Consider the following 19,573-nt stretch of genomic DNA (forward strand, 5'->3'; position numbering starts at 1 on the left):
GCAATCAAAATTAATTCTGCTTTAGGCAGGTAACAGGCTGGAAGCTGGGGGCAATATGTGGTGAGAGGTCAGAAATAAACAAACATTCTTAAAAAGGTGTACAATGTCACTTATGAATATTTTCTTCTTCTTTTTTTTTTTTTACTGGGAAAAAAAAAAAAAAAATCATCACACCATGAAAAATAGAACCCAGTGCAAACTTGTATTACAGGATTTGATGACATTTACACAAAAAACACAAAATAAAAATTATATTATTTACCCTTATGATAACACTCATAGTAAAAGCAAAATATCGGAAAATTGTATTTTACTTGAACAGTTTAATGGCAATTTTAAAAAGGTGCAGATTGGTAATATGCCTGTTATGAAAAGGAGCAAAGTATTTAGCAGCAGATTAACCTAACTGGTATCGTCATTCCTTAGCCATTTAAAACTGTTTTGAATGTCCAAATCTGTTTAGTATAGCTCCACCCGTAAGACTGTTCTGAAGGTTAGCTCACATGGTGCATTTTGTTAGTGAGGACAACTTGCATTGAAATGGTTCCATGGCCTTGCAATTAAAAAAGGAAGAAAAAAAAAAAAAGTCAGTGCAAGCTGGAAAACGATGTTGATGCCAAAGTTGCTTGACCCAGCCCAGTTAGAGAGGCAGGATGAATGGCAAATGCAATTTACAATTTAGCTAAGGCAGTAATAAAAGCAAATGCTTAGAGCAGGTATAAAGGCTGTAGTCACAGGTAGATAGAGCAAGATCTGCAGCACCTTCAAGTGAATTAAGCCTATTAAACTATATTTCCAATTCTAGAGAGTGACTTTTAAACTGAAACCCTGACTGATTGCGCTTTACATGTGCATCAAGTGCTGTAATTGCATTATCTGGAGTCTGCTAGGCTGCATTTTCCAACTGCATTTTAACACATTTTAAAATTTCATGAAATAACAAAGACGTTTAAAACCTTTAAGTGCCACCAGTAAGATATCTGGATCTCAGAATTTTGGACCTGACAATAACCCCACTGTTACAAATTTGTAGGCCTCTGACAGCAAAGAGGACATGCTGATTTAATGCACCATTGAATGCAATATTCAGATGAACTAAATAATAAGGGGTTTATCCTAAAAAACTAAAACTAACAAGTGGTGGAAAGAGCAAGTGTTTAGAACTGGTCTGCCAACTCACTGACTCTTGGTCTGCAGAGAGCTAAAAACCACTATAAGCATAATTGGACATTAACCTTAGGTTTGTGTAGGTGTGACTCACACAGATAATAACAACATGAATTGGCCAATATAAAATGTATGATAGTCACAGTATACAAGATCAGTCTGATAGAACTGTATTATTTGTTAACCACTTCAATATCTTTCCTCTCCACATCAAGCTGGAAAAGAAACATGAGCTGTGTTGCCACAATTTTGCCTTGAAATGTTAAACAAATGCATGTTAGAGAAGTATTCCCACTCACTTACCCTGAATACAAACAGTTGTGTGAATGGCTAAAACATTTTGCTACCAGTGTGAACATCAAAGTTATAATGTGCAACATTCCATTACAGTCCATTCTGGCAGCAAACAGGCTTTTTTTTTTTTTTTTTTTTTTTTTTTTATTAATACCCCTCCTTCCTGCATTTTTAGTAAAAACTTTTTGCACCAACTTAATTTGCTTTCAGCAGTCCCCAAATGCCATGGTTTAAAAAAAAAAAAAAAGGAAACAGAAAAAACACTCTGCGCTTCCTACCCCTCCCAGCACAAAATGACTCTTAAATGGTAGGTTTCGTGAATTCACATTGTCTTTCAACATTGGCTTTCATTATTCAAGTATTTCAAGACTGATATGTGTTTTTTGTCCATTTTTTAGTTTTTCTTTTATTTTCTACATCTCCCTCCCCCCAGACCCATGTTTTCAGCATCCCTCCTCCCCCATTTCTTCTGATCTCCAGTAGGGGAGGAGGGAATTTGCAAGCACAAAAATAAAAATGTAAAAGGGGAAAAAAAGAGAAAAAATGCAACCTCCTTGAATGCGACCGCAGGTTTTTGTAACATTAGCGATCAAAGTCTTAACTTGCACCCACCTGATTTAATCATCAGTTTTCTTTTTCTCTTTTTAGTTAAAATGTATTTATTGCAAGTTTGAAAAAAAAAAACACACAAAAAGGTCAAGTTAGTGCTGCTGCTCTGAAAGGTCACGAGGTCAGAGTTGAAAGTTCAAAGTTCATATTGAGTCGGTCCCTCCTCCCAAAAGATCACCGGGTAGCAAAGGGGCAGGGCTGCCCATCCGGTGGGCATCCTCTGTGTTAGGCACCCCCCACAGGCTGGATGTGTAGCTTGGAGTACCCCAAAGAGACACGCCTGGCAGGTCACTACCACCGCCACCACTGCTCCACTGTCCCAGCCCTGTGGTCCCTCCGAAAAGGTTTAGGGCTGGCCCTACCGGTTCAGCCTGATGGTTCTGTCCCACTTCCAATGGCTGCCAGCCTGCGCCAGGAGCAGATGGTGTTGGTGGCTGAGCTTGTGCAAGATAACGGCTCACCTCTTCATCCGTTGCAAATTCCGCCAGGATGGTCGTGTTACCCAGGACGCACCTACGATGATGAAGGGATAGACAACAAATACAGTCAGTGAGTGAATTTATAAATAAGCAATTCAATTAAATTAATACCGTAATTAAAAGAAAAAAAAATGTAAAAAACAGCCTGTGCACCACTGTCTACCTACACTGTGTCCCATTCATGTTCTACCCACAACACAAAAAAATAAACAAGCATAAGTAGTAATGTCACCTGAAATTATCTGAACAGCAGTATGGTCCAGGAAATTTGAATTCAGTTCCAGATTTAAAAGTTGAACTCCAGGCAAATTATGTCCTGAAGTGGGGCTGTGCCTGTCATCAGTGCTGTTTTGGCCTAGGCCCACAAAAAAGCCACCCCAAACCAAAAAAGCCCCACGTCCGCCTCCCGCATGCAGGCCGCCATCAGGGGAGCCCCTCTGTACCCGCACCACCAGAGAGAGAGACACACTGTACACACATTACCAGAAAGAGCCACGCTATACCCACACTGAAAGAGATTCATGCTATACCTGCACCACCAGAGAGGGGAGCCACGCTGTACCTGCACCAGAGAGAACCATGCTGCACCACCAGAGAAAGAGCCACACTGTACCCGCACCATCAGTGAGCCACGCTATACCCGCACCACCAGAGAGGGAGCCACGCTGTTCCCGCATTACCAGAGAGAGAGCCACGCTGTACCCACACCACCAGAGAGGGAGCCACGCTGTACCCGCACCACCAGAGAGGGAGCCACGCTGTACCCGCACCACCAGAGAGGGAGCCACGCTGTACCCGCACCACCAGAGAGGGAGCCACACTGTACCTACACCCTCAGAGAGGGAGCCACGCTGTACCCACACCCCCAGAGAGGGAGCCACGCTGTACCCGCACCAGAGAGAATGCCACGCTGTACACCGCACCACCAGAGAGGGAGCCACGCTGTACCCGCACCACCAGAGAGGGAGCCACACTGTACCCGCACCACCAGAGAGGGAGCCACGCTGTACCCGCACCACCAGAGAGGGAGCCACGCTGTACCCGCACCACCAGAGAGAGAGCCACGCTGTACCCGCACCACCAGAGAGGGAGCCACACTGTACTTGCACAAGAGCACCATGCTGTACCTGCACCAGCAGAGAGAGAGCCATGCTGTACCCGTACCACCAGACAGAGCCACGCTGTACCCATACCACCAGAGAGGGAGCCCCACTGTACCCACACCACCAGAGAGGCTGAACCACTGCCAGGGTACGGACATGCTACACTACTGACTGCATTCAGCCTGGGCAACCCAGAGTGAGTGAACGTCCAGCCAGAAGGATCACTAATGCGGTTTTTCTGGGTCTGGTAAGAGGGCCTGTTGGCCATTATCCATTACTGTTCCTAGGGACTGAGCCATTAGGAAGTGCCCAACCTGCTATCCTCTAGGCCTTATTGACAATGACAACGAGCTCCAACGGCTGGGCATCTGGGCAAAAAATAGGGGGGTGGGGGGTGACACAATTTTTACTGCACCAGGTGTTACCAACCCACTGTTCCAGAGCCAAATGCCACAACGAGCTCCGGTAATTGCCCAGACCGGGGTGCGCTAGGGTGGGCACCAAGGACATCTGCCGCCCAAGGGCCCACAAGCGGCGATTGGCTTTCCATAGCAGCCGACACACCTCCCTCCCGACAGCTACACACACTCCTCGGGTCCAATGTTCTAGTGTACACAGCCAGGAGGAGGAGGGGCCACAGAGGAGGGACACGACTTCAGTGCAAGAGCCGGGCTGCTGGTCTGAGGTCTGTGTATAGTTCACATTGGAGGGGGAAATAGCTGCACTAAATAACAATTAACTATGAATATATGATGACACAAATTCTAATGAAGATAAAAACAGCAGAAAGGTAGCCGGCCAGCTTGTGAACACCCATTCGTTCAGAAGCACAAAACGCGATGACGTCAGCACGTCAGATTGCTTTCTGGTAAGCGCGAGTGTCCGGGTGCACTATTGGTGGAGAAAGATCACGGATTTTTAATTTCACTTATTATATATTTTTTTATTCATTCACTGATCAATATTCATTTGTGTGATCTATGGACTATTTATAATTTATTTACATGTATTTACCTGCTATCCTCTAGAATTAATAGATGCCACGTCTCTCTCTGTCCTCCTCCTGTGGTGTCCCTCCCAGTCCCTCTTCCCATGAAGATGACAGGGAGGGTCTTAAAAAGAAAAGGGTGGGTCATATCTAAATTAAGGGGTGCGCGAGTTTGGTCAGGACTAAAGCAGCAGAAAACCTAAATACACCACTTCTGTCATGTTTATATTGCTGTCTGTGCCCTTTCTGAAGTGATTCATCCTTCCTAATGGTCATTGCTGCCGGGAATTAAAGCAAAGGAAAATCAAAAAATTTGAGTTGTAACCAAAATAGGCACAGAAGGTAAACCATCCTATGGGGGCTCTTATTCTGACAATATACAAGGGGGGTTTCCCTGACTTTAGAGAGATTTTCTTTTGCTTGCTGTTGTTTCAACAGGAAAGGAAGTCAGAGGAAGTCATCTACTATGGAACACAGATGGCAAAAAAATACAAAAGTAACTTTCCCCATCCACCGAAAATCACAAAAGATTTTGGCTACATATATACTTGACAATTGAAAGGAAACTCTAGGCATTGACACCTTTTTAACTACTTGCGCTCCAGAATGTCCAGCGCATTTTTTTGCAATACGGCATTGCATTACTTTAACTGACAATTGTGTGGCGTGCGACACTGTACCTAAATAAAATGTATGTTTTTTTTCCACAAACAGAGCTTTCTTTTGGTGTAATTTGATCACCTTTTATTTTTTGCGCTATAAATAAAAAACGACTGGCAATTTAGCAAAAGAAAAAAAAAGAAAAAAAAAAAAAGTTTACTTTCTGCTCTAAAACATAGCCAATAAAAAAATGTAAAAAATCAAATTTCTCCATAAATTTAGGCCAATATGTACTCTGCTACATATTTTTAGTAAAAAAATCCCAATAAGCATTTATTGATTGGTTTGTGCAAAAGTTATATCGTCTACAAACTATGGCATATATTTATGGAATTTTTATTAGTAATGGCTGCGATCAGTGACCTTTAGCGGGACTGCAATATTACAGAGGACAAATCGAACACCTGACACTTGACACTAATACAATGTTCAGTACTAAAAAATATGCACCGTCACTGTAATAATGACACTGGCTGGGAAAGGGTTACCATCAAGGGCAATAAAAGGGTTAACTGTGTGCCTAGCTTGTGTTTCAGTGTAGTGGGGAGGTGCTTTTACTAGTGGAAGGCATGGATCGGTGTTCCAGGAACACAAGATCCATGCCTTCCGTACCGACAGAATGGCAATCTGCCTGTGTACAGAACGATAAGTGGGTGCGAGTGGACATCGGGTCCACGGGACCTGTTGGTCAGCTCCCAATGTGTAGATCCCACAGTGGCAGCGAGCCGCTGGCAGTGCGTCATTCACTCACCACTGGGAATAGTTATCAGTAAGCCAGCTAGTTTTTATTCTGTCATGACCACCTCTAGTCCCCCTAAACCAATAATTGTGCTCTCTTATAATACTCAGGGCCTAAATTCGGCAGTTAAAACGCCAGAGGGCCTTTTCAATTTTAGCACTCAGTGGGAGTAGAGGTGGTCTTCTTGCAGGAGACCAACTTTCTGGGCACTTATCAGGCCTCCTTTATACATGGCCAGTACCCTCATTTTTATTTGGCTAATGCACCTGACATGGGTAGTGGCTATAGGCATATCTAAACGGCTCTCTTTCTCACCCCTCAATTCTATTAAGGACCCTAACAGCAGGTACTTACTAGAGGGTGAACTAGTCACTTTTCTCACCTATTACGTTCCAAATGCTGACTTGATCTCTTTCTTTATGTTCATCTTCCAAACACTCTCCCCACATTTTATGGGTACGGTGATCCTGGGATTGGGTGGGGGTCAGTGCATGACGATAGCATTGGACTCAGCCCTGGAAATGGCTTGCCCCACAGGGTCCCAAATCCTACACCTCTCGAAAAGTTTGGAAAATGACTACATGCTCTCCACACATAATGACCAGGTTCCGTTCCAGCGATGAGGTCGTTAAAGGAGGAGCCACAAGTAATCAATATTTTAAACAATCTTACCTACTGTACTGTATTGTGAAAAAAGGGTCTAAACACAAAACTCCAGCTCAATAACGTTGTTTTAATTTGCATAGGTACAGAACACAAATGAAAACTCTGTACTGTACAATACAATGATGTATAGCGGGGTCGTTGGGGTGGAGAGAGCTGGTCGTAAGTCCCAGTGGTCGTTAAACAGGCGAGTCATTAAACAAGGAGTATCTGTACATCAATTTGATCTTATTGAAGTTTGGAAGGAATTGTACCTCTCCAGATAAGATTTTTACTATTCAAATGTTCATTCTACCCATTTTAGGATAGACCACATCTTCACCTCCTTTTGTGACATACCACTGGTTTACTTCCTCTAAAATAATAGAGGTCTCTTGATCAGACCATTCACCTGTCAGTACCATTGCTACTATTCGTAAAGCTAATAACACATACTCCTGGCGACTTAATGAATCGTTGCTTAGCAAGCCCTTGGTTTGCTTTGATGTTGAGATGCATCTGATAAAATATTTTGCTATCAATGATCCAAATCAGACTTCCCCGCAAACGAATTGGGCGGCACATAAAGCTTCCGTCAGGGGCATTCTCATACAGCTGGCCTTGAGATAAGAAAAATTCTGAAGTTCTCATTCGCCAAAAGAAGTCGGAACTTACCGCTCTCCTCAGAGAGCATAAACAGAACCTGCATCTCGATCTTCAACAAAAAAGAAACCACACTCCTCAAGCTTATGTCAGCACTGCTCCCCTAATGTCTGGTAGTAAGGAGCAGGAAGCAGTGAAAGAGGAGGCAATACAGATCCACAGAACAATGCAGAGGTAGAAAGACACTTTTACTACAGGTCAACAAGTATAGATTTTTCTCCTCTCCTCTTCCTCTCTAACAAGCCCTCAAGAAAACAGCGCAGTACTGAAATAATCAAATCTCAACTGAAGTTCCATGAAACTAGCAGTTAGAGGCAGCAGTACCCTAGATAATCTCACACTGCAGATATCTATTAGGCTAAACGACAAGTGCCCAGGTATGAGTACCCAGGTACATGGCAACACAATTTTTCAGGAGGAATTCAATAATAATAATAATAAAAAAAGTAAGGCCTACAACGTTTTGATGGTAAACATAAATTGTACAAAGCTGTGTAATTATATAGTGTAAGGACCTGTCCTCACACTGCATAGTTATTGGTAGCTCTAAAGCCGACTGAACAATTATACTGAAACACTTAAGGCCAGTTTTGAATGAAAAGAAGCAATGCAAAACAAATGCATAACAATCTCTCTCAAAAGTCAAGTTCCAGGGATGACATCATTTGTATTGGGAAATCCAATTTTATTAAATTAACATATACACAAGTACAATCATCTCCGGGTGTGTACAACATTAAAAGCTCATCAATACATTAAGTACATGTCTTGGAGTCTGATGGTCACAAATATCCACATACAATTACCCAACTTTTAGTGATATCTTATCAGCATATCTAAGGTCCCCCTCTTCCCCAGGTTACCCATGCGGTGTTTCAGAGTTTAAGTGTGGTACCTGTCATTTGCTATGTGCATGTTTCTCTATCTCCCAGCCACCTTTCCCATACTTTTAGATATTTTTGGGTGCATCCTCTATGGCTATAAATCCGTTTTTTTGTAGGGGAGGGTGTTATCTACGTCCCTTTTCCAACTTGAAATAGTAGGGTTGTGCCAGCCACAACCTTTCTAGCTAGGAAGAGAGTTTAGTGTATGAAGGTAGCTTGATATTTATCGATATCTGCGTCTGGGAGAAGACCCAGTATATACAACTTTGGGTCTGGCGTTACTGGGGAGCCCATTTCACCGTGTACAAATCAAATTACTAGTATCCAATAAGTTTGCAGAATGGGGCAGTCCCATATCATGTGGTAGAATGTGCCTGGATCATAATTGCATAAGGGGCATCTTGAAGTACGCGTAGGCTGAAACTTGGCCAGCCTCTGAGGCGTCAGGTATGCTTGGTGGTCTATGTAAAGCTGCGTCAACCGATCTGACAGTTTGGGTGACGTTTTTTTGACATTGTCTAGGATTTTATCCCAGCCTGAGTCACTAATATCTCCTACATCTTTTCCCTCAGCTTTCTGGATCACTGTCATCATTTTGGGGAGTCTGATTGTAGAATGCATGTTAGATATACGTTTTTGAGATTCTGTTCCCAAAACTATATCCAGAATCTGCGGGCGGTCTAAGGTGATCGCAAGGTTCTTGAACTGGGTTCGTAGTGCATGGCGTAACTGTAGATACTTAAACAGCAGATGGTGTGGGATTGCATAATCGTCTTTAAGGGATTGGAACGTCTTGGGTCCTGTATCTGTCATGACTTGGTGGAGGTAGATAATCCCATAAGAGGCCCATATACCAGGGTCTGGTATAGGCTGTAGTTCTGGTATATGATTGTTCAGCCAGCGGGGGGTGTGGGAATGAATGTGTCCTAGCTTTAGTTTTTTTAGACCCGTTTCCCAAACTTTTTGGTGGTGCATAAGCATACCATCATTGTATCTGGGGGGTCTTCTACGTATTTGTCCACCTCTAAAAATGGCTTGTGTTGGGGATACTAACGGGTTTCCTGGGTTATCACCCACTAATGCCCTACATCGCTGCACTTCAGTTGTATTAAAGTAGTATATGTGGGATAATTGTGAAGCTATGTAGTACTCCTGTAGGTCAGGGAGAGAAGTACCCCCCATGGATGTGGGATTTTTCTGTTAAGAGTATGCCAGGCCAGCTTATGTCTTCCATGTCCCAAAACAAATGTATTCAATATGTCTTATATTTTTTTAAAGACTCTTAGTGGAATGTAAAGAGGAGCATGCCACACCATGTAAAGAATCTTTGGTAGGAGAATTATCTTAATGTTTATTCGACCCATAACCCCCAGAGGTAATTTGGCCCATGCTTGTGTTGTAGTTTTAATCAGGGTAAATAGGGGTTCTATATAAAGTGTATAATAGTCCACCAGACTCCTTGTGACCTGTACCCCCAGGTATTTTATTGAGGCAACACTAGCCAATGGTAAGTCCGGATTTGTGTAAGACGGGGGGAATTGGTCTATTGGGAGAATCTGGGATTTGTCCCAGTTTATATGCAGGCCAGAGAAGCTTCTTATTTTTCAATTATTCTGAGTGCTGCTTGTAGTGATGGTCCCTGATCTGCCAGATAAAGTATCGTATCATCTGCATAAAGGCCTATTTTTTCCATTGTCGTACCCATACGAAGGCCCTCTATGTCTGGTGCTGCCCTGATGGCTATGGCCAGGGGTTAAACTGCTGGAGCATACAAAAGCAGAGATAGAGTACACCCCTGTCTAGTACCTCTTTCTAGGGGAAATTGGTCAGATAGCCACCCATTTACAAACACTCGTGCTTTTGGTGATTGGTATAGTATTTGCACCCATTTGATAAAGTTTGGTCTAAATCCAAATCCCTTCAGGCATTCCCAAAGGTATGGCTATTCTACTGAATCAAATGCCTTTGCTGTGTCCAGTGCCACTATCACCCTTGTACCAAAATTATCATGTTGGGCTTGAATGTTCATAAACAGTATTCTAATATTCATGGCGGTGTATTTTGATGTCCACTTGGAGAATGGAAATGGGTCTATACGACTCGGGGTAGTGTGGATATTCACCTGGTTTAGGAAGAACTATTATTTGCGCATCTTGCATGGAAGAAGGCAGCACTCCTTCGTCAAATATATTTTGGTAGAGGTGTTTTAACTTGGGAATGAATATTTCAGAGAAGGCATTGTAAAATTCTAGGGGCAGGCCATCTAGCCCTGGGGCCTTGGATTTGGATAACTGCGATAATACCTCCATCACATCGTCCATTGTTATAGGAGCCTCTAATAATTTTACTTGCTCAGGGTTGAGTCTAGGAAATTCTATGGTGTGTAGATAACTTTAGATATCTTGTTGGGAATGTGTGATTTGAGTTCTGTATAGCTCGCTGTATAACTCCCTAAACCTTGCCGCTACCAAAGGGGCTTTAGTGCTGATCTCTCCCTGTGGGGTCCTCAAGGGGACCACTACCGGGGGTTTATCATTCAAATTTGCTAGGTATGCAAGCAATTTCCCTGCTCTTTCCCCATGTTCAAATACCTGTTGTTTGCCAAAGAACACTTGCTGCCTGGCCTTTTCTATATACAGTTGAGATACCACTCTGGCTTGTAACTTAACCTTTTGTAGATTGTCAGTAGTGGGGTCAGCGTTGTATGCTATTTCCAACTATTGCAGTTTATCTGACGACATCTGCATAATAAGTTTGGAGGACTGTTTTAATCTATTAATTTTATGTATAAATATGGATTTCCTAAATATTCTGAGTATATGGATTTCCTAAATACCAACAACAGAGGGATACATTTTAGTTATGAAGCAAGTTTAGAACAAATTCACTTTTTGGATCTAGTCATCTCTGTCAGGGAAGATAGGTTTATTACTTCCACATATTTTAAGCCTACAGACAGGAATGCCTACATACCCCGAGACAGTTGCCATCACAAATCATGGCTTAACTCAGTCCCAAAAAGCCAATACCTTAGAATCAAACGCAACTGTTCAGAGGATAGTACCTTTTTGACACAGGCGGAGGTCCTCACTAAGAGGTTTTTGGATAAGGGGTACAGTTTTGAATTCCTTAAAGATGCCCCAGATCAGGTTATTGGCACCAATCGAGGTGATCTATTGGAGGCCAAAGAGAGAAATGAGGGTGGTGTCGGTTCTTATAGATGCCCTTTCATTACCACTTTTTCGCGCCAACATTTTAGCGTGAAAAATATTATGAATAAATACTGGCACATCTTGAAGAGCGACAGGGTTTTAGGTGCCATTTTACCAGATAAACCAAAGGTTGTCTTTAGAGGTGTGCCTAACCTCAGAGACAAATTGGCCCCTAATGTTGTAAACCCCCCTAGAGAGAGAACAAATTTGTTCTCCGAGCTAAAAGGGTACTATCAATGTAAAAGATGCCAGGTGTGCCAACTTAACCGATGCACTACAAGAAGGACCACTAGTTTTTCTTCTACCTGTACCTCTAAAACCTTCCCCATATATTCATTTATCACTTGCTCTACTACCGGTGTCGTTTATTTGCTCCAATGTCCGTGCGGCCTGCAATATGTGGGCCGGACTAAAAGACCCCTTCAGGTCCGGATCAATGAGCACATAGGCAACATCAGGAAAGGGTTTACTAAACATTCCGTTTCCAAGCATTATTTAACGGTTCATAACAGGGATCCCTCAAATACGCTGTTCCTTGGCATAGATAAATATAGGCCGAACTGGAGGGGGAGTTGCTTGGTTCGCAGTATCTCCAGGTTGGAGATGGCCTGGGTACACAAACTAAACAGTTATACCCCTTTGGGTTAAACATTGATGTTGATGTTAATTGTTTCATCGACAACTCCTAACACTGTATATTTTCTCACTGTTTATGTTTACTAAAAATATTTTTTGTACATGGATTTTATTTCCATATTCTTGCTTTTTACATCTGAACCCTTATGTACCATTTTTAGGAGTCATGCATGGCCCTATGGTCCACATATATTTAAGCCCAAGAGTATAGTATGGTACTGTTTCTGGTTGACCATTGTGATGTAACAACGGATGCAGTGCAACTTTACTCTAATTCCACTATGGCTATATATTAAATATAACAGTCATTTATGGTCTGACCTTTGGAATGTGATCATACATGCGGTTAAACTCATTTAGGGGGTTTACCCAAGTTTCTATGTATTAATTTTAGGGGCCATGCACGGCTCTAGGGTTTGCATATATTTTTGTTCATGGTTGCAGGGAGGTACTGTTATCGGGACTTAACAATAGATGCAATAAATTTCTGTTCCAATTTTATTATTGATATATATTATTAGATGCAATAGTTGTTTTCTATGAGCTTACATCTATGGTTTGACCTTCGGAATTGAGTGGATCACACATGTGGTTAATTCATTTAGATGGCTTACCTGATCTAATTAATTTCATATGGAGCCCTTATAGGGTTCTTTTAATGTATTATATGGGCTCTTTAATGTGACCATATAGATAATTAGACTATATCTTAACATATATGCCTTTGGGGGCTGATTTTTTCTAATTTTTCTTTTTTCATCGTATGTATGCTTCCTGTTTGGTTGCATAGTCTTTTGAATTTACATTTGTTATTTATTTGCTAAATTTATTTACTCAATATGATGGCCGTTTTCGGCAGTACTAGTTAATGCTATTTCCCCTAAACCAAGATGGCGTTTTCCGTCTCAACTCCGGGGTCAAACCGAGGCTTGGTTTATTGTTTGTATTATTTAAGCGGTGCGTCAGGACGCCGCCCGTACCCCGTGACCACGTCCTATAGTGATGAAACGCGTAGGGAGGAGGAACGACGTCCTGACGCCACCAGCTCGCGTTGTTTGTTTGCGGAAGTATTGGGCGCGAATCGAGACCGGCCGGCTCGGATTTGCATAACGATCGTTTTAAACATTATTTCTGTAAGTGCGCATTTGTCTCTTACGTTCGATTAAAATTTTATTTGGGTTTTACACTATTGTGAGTTTTATTACCTTCTATGTAAACCGGTGAGAGGGAGTGTATTTGGAGGCGAACGGGTTCCAGAGTTCCTTTGCATCCATTTGTGAAAACCCTGGACTGGGGGAATCAGTCATCCACTCTGCATGGTTCTCTGTAATAAGGAACCATACACCTCCAGTAAGCAGCAGTAATATCTGTGGTGGAGGTTGTGCACGGTTCACGTTCGTTTTGGATATTTATGCTGTCACCATATCACCGTGGAATACTTTGAAAATAGATACTTTTCATGGACTTTATGAACACTTTAATATTCAATGTTATGATTTTTTTCACATATATTGATGTTCTATTAACGTTTTAAGGCAATTGGTCATTGGATGTCACATTGCTTCTTTCTTTGAATGTTCACATCATATTAGGATAATTCATTATTATTTATGGTATCTTCACTGACAATATTGATATATATTTGAAATTTCCTTGCACTTAAAACTCTTCCGCATAGGATTGACAAATTATTAAGTTAAAGTTATTGGAGTTTTTTCACATAGGTGTATTTTTTGTTTTGTTTAGCAAACTTTTTTTCAGCGCAACCCACCCTTTTTTCCATTAATTTTATGTGTTAGTATCCTACAAGCATCGTTTTTAAATGTATCCCATTCTGATGGGTTAGTATAATTAATATTTGTGTCATAACTTTTTTTAATCCCCTTCAGGGCAGTCATGTGAGCACCAAGAAGCTTGACAATATGGCTGAATTCACAGACCCGTGACATCCCTTGGATAAAAAAAGGGAAACTGCGCACAGAGGATGGGTAAGCAGCCAACACGCCATTAGACTTACAGTGCTAAACAAAAGTAAAATAAAAGCGTGGCGCTAAAGTGAACAACCATATGAATCAAAAAATTGATAAATGAACAATTAGAATGATGAATAAATGACTAAACACAAACAATCACGAGATCCCTTGCCTGCTCCCATTGTTCCCCCGTTGTTGGTGCTCCCTTCCCACTCACTGAGCGACCACGTGACCCTGCACCGAAGGAGATATATACTCACTGGCCACTTTTTAGGTACACCTGTTCAATTGCTTGGTAACACAAATTGCTAATCAGCCAATCACATGGCAGCAACTCAATGCATTTAGGCATCTAGATGTGGTGAAGACGTCTTGCTGAAGTTTAAACCGAAGCATCAGAATGGGGAAGATAGGGGATTTAAGTGACTTCGAATGTGTCATGGTTTTTGGTGCCAGATGGGCAGGCCTGAGCATTTCAAAAACTGCTGATCTACTTGGATTTTCACACACAACCATCTGTAGGGTTTACAGAGAATAGTCTGAAAAAGAGAAAATATCCAGTGAGCGGCAGTTGTGTGGACGAAAATGCATTGTTGATGTCAGAGGAGAATGGACAGACTGGTTTGAGATGATAGAGAGGCAACAGTGAAAAGCAGATGATCTACAGCAGCAGAAGAAAACCCCAGGTTCCATTCCTGGCAGCTAAGAACCGAAACCTGAGGCTACAATTCACACAGGCTCACCAAAATTGGGACAATAGAAGATTGGGAAAACGTTGCCTGGTCTGAGGAGTCACAATTTCAGCTACAACATTCAGATGGTAGGCTCAGAACAGATCCATCCTGCCTTGTATCAACGGTTCAGGATGGTGGTGGCGGTGTAATGGTGTGGGGGATGTTTTCTTGGCACACCAATTGAGCATCATTTAAACACCATGGCTTACCTGAGTATTGTTGCTGACCTTATGACTACAGTGTGCCCATCTTCTGATGGATACTTCCAGCAGAATAATTCAACATGCCACAAAGCTCAAATCATCTTAAACTGGTTTCTTGAACATGACAATGAGTATGCTGTACTCCAATGGCTATGTTCAATCTATGCCACAAAGAAGTAAGGCAGTTCTGAAGGCAAAAGTGGGTCTAACCTGGTACTATTAAGGCGAACCTAATAAAGTGGCCAATGAGTGTACATTAGGGCTGTTGAATATAATTGGCAAATCGATGCATCACGATTCAGCATCAATGCGCGCGTAACAGCTGCAATCGATTAGCAATTACGTCATCCTGCTCCCTCCCCCTGCCTCTCTTTGGTAAAAAGTAAAAGAGTGGTGATGATAGGTGGCTTGGAGTGGGAGCTTGATAAAAAGGCCCCCCTCCTAGCTGCTGCTGTGATCAAGGAGCCCCGCCGCCATGCCCTGACATCATCCCTAGCCACATGTGTTTGGAGTTGTGCAGCCTGCCAGTCACGGGAGCCCAAGCAGCACTGACTGGATTCCGAACACGTCAAGTGGGATGCCTGTCATCCTCATTCAGCAACCATCATTTCAGCAGGTACCCAACTATAATGACTCGAGAGTAGTTCTCTCTATGGGGGTGATGTCTCTGATGATGGGAGTACACTACACTGTCTGTGATGGGGGAATCTATGTCTCTGGAGGGAGGGGGCTGCCTGTGATGGGGTCTCTGTATCTCTGGGGGGGGGGGTTTGGCTCATGGCTGTGATTGAGATATCTTTCTTTTCTCTGGTGGGTGTCTGTGTTTTAGGTCATGGGGGTTACTGTGATAGTGTGATCTGTCTCTGCCCTACAATGGGGGTTCCCCGTCTCTGCCCTGCAGTTTGGGGGGTCCCCGTCTCTGCCCCGCAGTTTGGGGGGTCCCCGGCTCTGCCCCGCAATTTGGGGGGTCCCCGGCTCTGCCCCGCAATTTGGGGGGTCCCCGGCTCTGCCCCGCAATTTGGGGGGTCCCCGGCTCTGCCCCGCAATTTGAGGGTTCCCTGTCTCTACACCGCAATTTGGGGGTCCCATTCTCTGCCCCGCAATTTGAGGGTTCCCTGTCTCTACACCGCAATTTGGGGGGCCCCCGTCTATGCCCTGCAATTGGGGGTCCCCTTCTCTGCAGTGGAATGGGGGGGTCCCCGTCTCTGCAGTGGAATGGGGGGGTCCCTGTCTCTGCAGTGGAATGGGGGGGTCCCCGTCTCTGCAGTGGAATGGGGGGTCCCCGTCTCTGCAGTGGAATGGGGGGTCCCCGTCTCTGCAGTGGAATGGGCGGTCCCCATATCTGCGGTGGAATGGGCGGTCCCCATCTCTGCGGTGGAATGATGGTCTGTGCAGTAAAATGATCCCTGTCTCTGCGGGGAAATGGTGGTAAGGGAAGGTTATTACACATGTAAGGTTTATTTTTACCATCTTTGTCCCATTCTGGAGATTTATACTTTCTGTCCCATAGCCAAAACAGGAGGCGAGAAGAAATCCCTGCAAATTAAAGGAATCTTTTAGGGATCCTTAGTTCACCAGAACTACTGTACCCACTTCCCCTCCATAACTTTTCTGGTGACAACCCAATTTTTTTATTTTTTTTTACTTTCAATGATAATGGTAAACAGGACAAATAGAGAGGGTGAATCTCTCTTATGGGCACACTGACAGATGTTCTAATCCATCTCCACTCTATCCACAAAAATAAGTTTTGCCTTTAGTCGTACTTTCATTTAAGGTTTAGACATTTATGTTAATGTTTACATTTAATATTTTCCAGTGTGCACTATTCAGACTTTACTATATGCAGGGAAGATTAAAATAAAAAATAGTTTAATCTCTGACTGCTGGGGCATGGGCAATTGGGCATTAAGGCTGGGTTCACACCTATGCAAATTGGATGCGGGTTTCCTAGCATCCAATTCGCATGACAGAAGAATATGAACAGCTCTCTACTGAGCCAGTTCACATATCTCTGTTGCGGCTGCAGAGAGGCTTGCACAGGAGGTGTGAACCCAGCCTAATCATGATGAATCATGGAACTGAATCGAATCGTTGACATGATAATCATAATCGAATTGTGAGACTAATGAGGATGTGCACCCCTAGTGTATATACTGGGCTATTTTACAAACAGTATGCGGCATGGGTATGAGCAAGGAGGATGCACCATTTTAGAACTGAGTTATATTAGCTTTCCTTTTAGTTTAAATACTGTCAGCAAGCTCTGCATAGTAAGGGTGGTTGTTTTAGGTTTACAATTTTTAAACAGTTTAAAGCGGATCTGCACTGACTAAAGTAAAAAAAAAATTCCAGTCAATAAATGTAAAAGATATCTATATTAGAATATGCTCACTTGTTTTTTGGCTGCACGTTTTCTCCGTCCGTTTTTATCACTAATGAACTCTTTTAAAAATGTCCTTTGACCGATGTCATTTTGCTTATGGGCATTTGAAGCCCACAAGCAAACACTTCCTCCTTCCCTTCGTTGTGAGGAACCAGCATTCATTGCCGGTTCCCGCGCATGCTCAGTGGCTTCACAGCTACGAGCGGTGTAATCGGACCTCCGCAATGACTCCTGGGATTCATTACACGATATCCCAGGAGACACAGCGAATTACACAGGAAATGATGCGGATCCCCGCATATAGCCCGCCCACCCCCGCAGGGAGAAAAACAAACATGAAGTCAGGATAACAGGTAGGCTTACTGCATAGACAAATGAACCAGCAATTAGCTGATTTTACATGGTCTAGAAGCGATAGAGCTCAAGTTGACAGGATGAGTGCAGAACCACTTTAATATGCTTTTTTTTAGAGCTTGTATAATAGCTTTATTTTAACATTGGAAACAGGGTGCACCAACGAAAAAGCTTTCATAAAGCATTCTGGATTTTCCATAGAAAATACAGCTGTAACTGTATACAACTGTAAGAGCAGAGTAGTTGGTTGACAGGTGGGGTAGAGGGGAAAACGTCAAGGAGGCTGGTCTTGGGCTGGAACATCCCAATAAGATATTAGGGAAACCAGTCAAGGACCAGAAATGCTAAAGCAGAACGACAACCCTAACTGCAAGGAGAAAAACTCCTCCAGTGAGGGTGGGGCAAGGGTAAGGAAAGACAGATCCTGGTGGTAGGGGATTCAATTATTACAAGGACAGAGAGAGCAATCTGTCACAAAGATCGTAAGTGCTGAACTGCATGTTGTTTACCAGGCGCTCGGGTTCGGCACATTGTGGATCTAATGGACAGATTATTGGATGGGGCTGGGGAGGACCTAGCTGTCATGGTGCACGTTAGAACCTATGACAAAGTTACAGGAAGATGGAGAGTCCTAAAAAGAGATTTCAGGGATTTAGGAGCTAAATTGAGCTATATGAACACTACCTCCAAGGTAGTATTCTTAAAAATACTTCTGGTATCTCAAGTCACGCCAAAGAGGCAGTGGGAGATCAGGAAAATTAACAAGTGGCTGAGGAGCTGGTGTAGAAAGGAGGTGTTGGAGTTGCTGGAGAATTAGCCTGACTTCTCAGTCGGATACCGGCTCATTAGCAGGGATGGACTGGACCTAAATGGTGAGAGTGAAGTTCTGCTGGAAGAGAAGATGGCCAAAAAGTTAGAGAGGCTTTTAAACTAGGTGTTGGGAGGGTGGTCCAGATGTAGAGCTAGCCAGCACTGAGCAAGGTTCAGCGGGTAATATCGGGGGCATTAGTGGTAGCGTGACTAGAATATCAAAACCCATGTCAAGTTGGCAAATCCAAATTGCAGCCTCATAACAACTAACAAGGAAATAGTATCCGACAGGACAAAACTACGAGGCTTGTACATAAATACTAGAAGTCTAGCTAATAAGATGACAGTGATGGACTTGTTACCATTGCCGAACAGCCACGTGTAAGGATCCTCATGCCTGCTATTTTATGTTTGTTTCTAATTGAGCGCAACAAATGTGTTGTTTACAATAAGATGGGAGGAACTGGAGCTGCTAATGTACGAGGAGGATTTTGATTTTATGGGAATTTTCACAAACTTGGTTTGACGGCTCACATGATTGGCTGGCAACCATTCAGCGGTATTCCCTATATCGTAGAGATAGGGAAAGTGGGAAAGGGGGAGCGGTATGCCTATATATCAAGAATGATGTGCAAGTGAACATGAGAGGCGACATCAATAATGGAGCTAGGGAGGAGGTGGAATCCTTGTGGGTGAACACCAAAGGGAGGAAAGTAATGGGAAAGTAATAGTGGCCTATGCTACAGTCCCCCCTAACCTGAGGTAGGAGGGGGAGGCAGACCTCCTATAACAGCTTGGAATAGTGGCAAGGCTGGGCAATGTCATTATAATGGGGGATTCGTACTCACCTCTCCGCCAGCTTCTAGGTCTTCAGGGAGTTCCATCGGAGATCCGGTAACGTCACGAACATTGTCTCCTCCCCCCTTCCCCAAGTGGGGAGGAGCTTCGCATGACATCACCCGCTGCTGCCCTACGGAACTAAAACGATTGTCGGCTTTACATGTGTTTTTACAGTGCCTTGCGAAAGTATTCGGCCC

The 19,573-nt window shown here is 43.2% G+C and overlaps 1 protein-coding gene across 13 annotated transcripts in view; it reads right to left on the reverse strand.

Moving 5' to 3' along the window:
• Positions 1 to 293: 293 nt before the first annotated feature.
• TNRC6B (trinucleotide repeat containing adaptor 6B) overlaps positions 294 to 19,573 on the reverse strand; it is a 1,034,757-nt gene continuing 1,015,477 nt past the window's right edge. For all 13 annotated transcript variants that reach the window (XM_077452437.1, XM_077452434.1, XM_077452436.1 and 10 more), the window contains one exon: positions 294 to 2,583. In XM_077452437.1, the coding sequence (XP_077308563.1) occupies positions 2,214 to 2,583 (370 nt within the window). In that variant the 3' untranslated portion in view covers positions 294 to 2,213. The remainder of the gene's footprint in view (positions 2,584 to 19,573) is intronic.

Source organism: Lithobates pipiens, unplaced genomic scaffold, assembly GCF_037356315.1.
Source record: "Lithobates pipiens isolate NorthernLeopardFrog02 unplaced genomic scaffold, aLitPip1_a1.2 Scaffold_23, whole genome shotgun sequence".
In the NCBI taxonomy this organism is placed as follows: domain Eukaryota; kingdom Metazoa; phylum Chordata; class Amphibia; order Anura; family Ranidae; genus Lithobates; species Lithobates pipiens.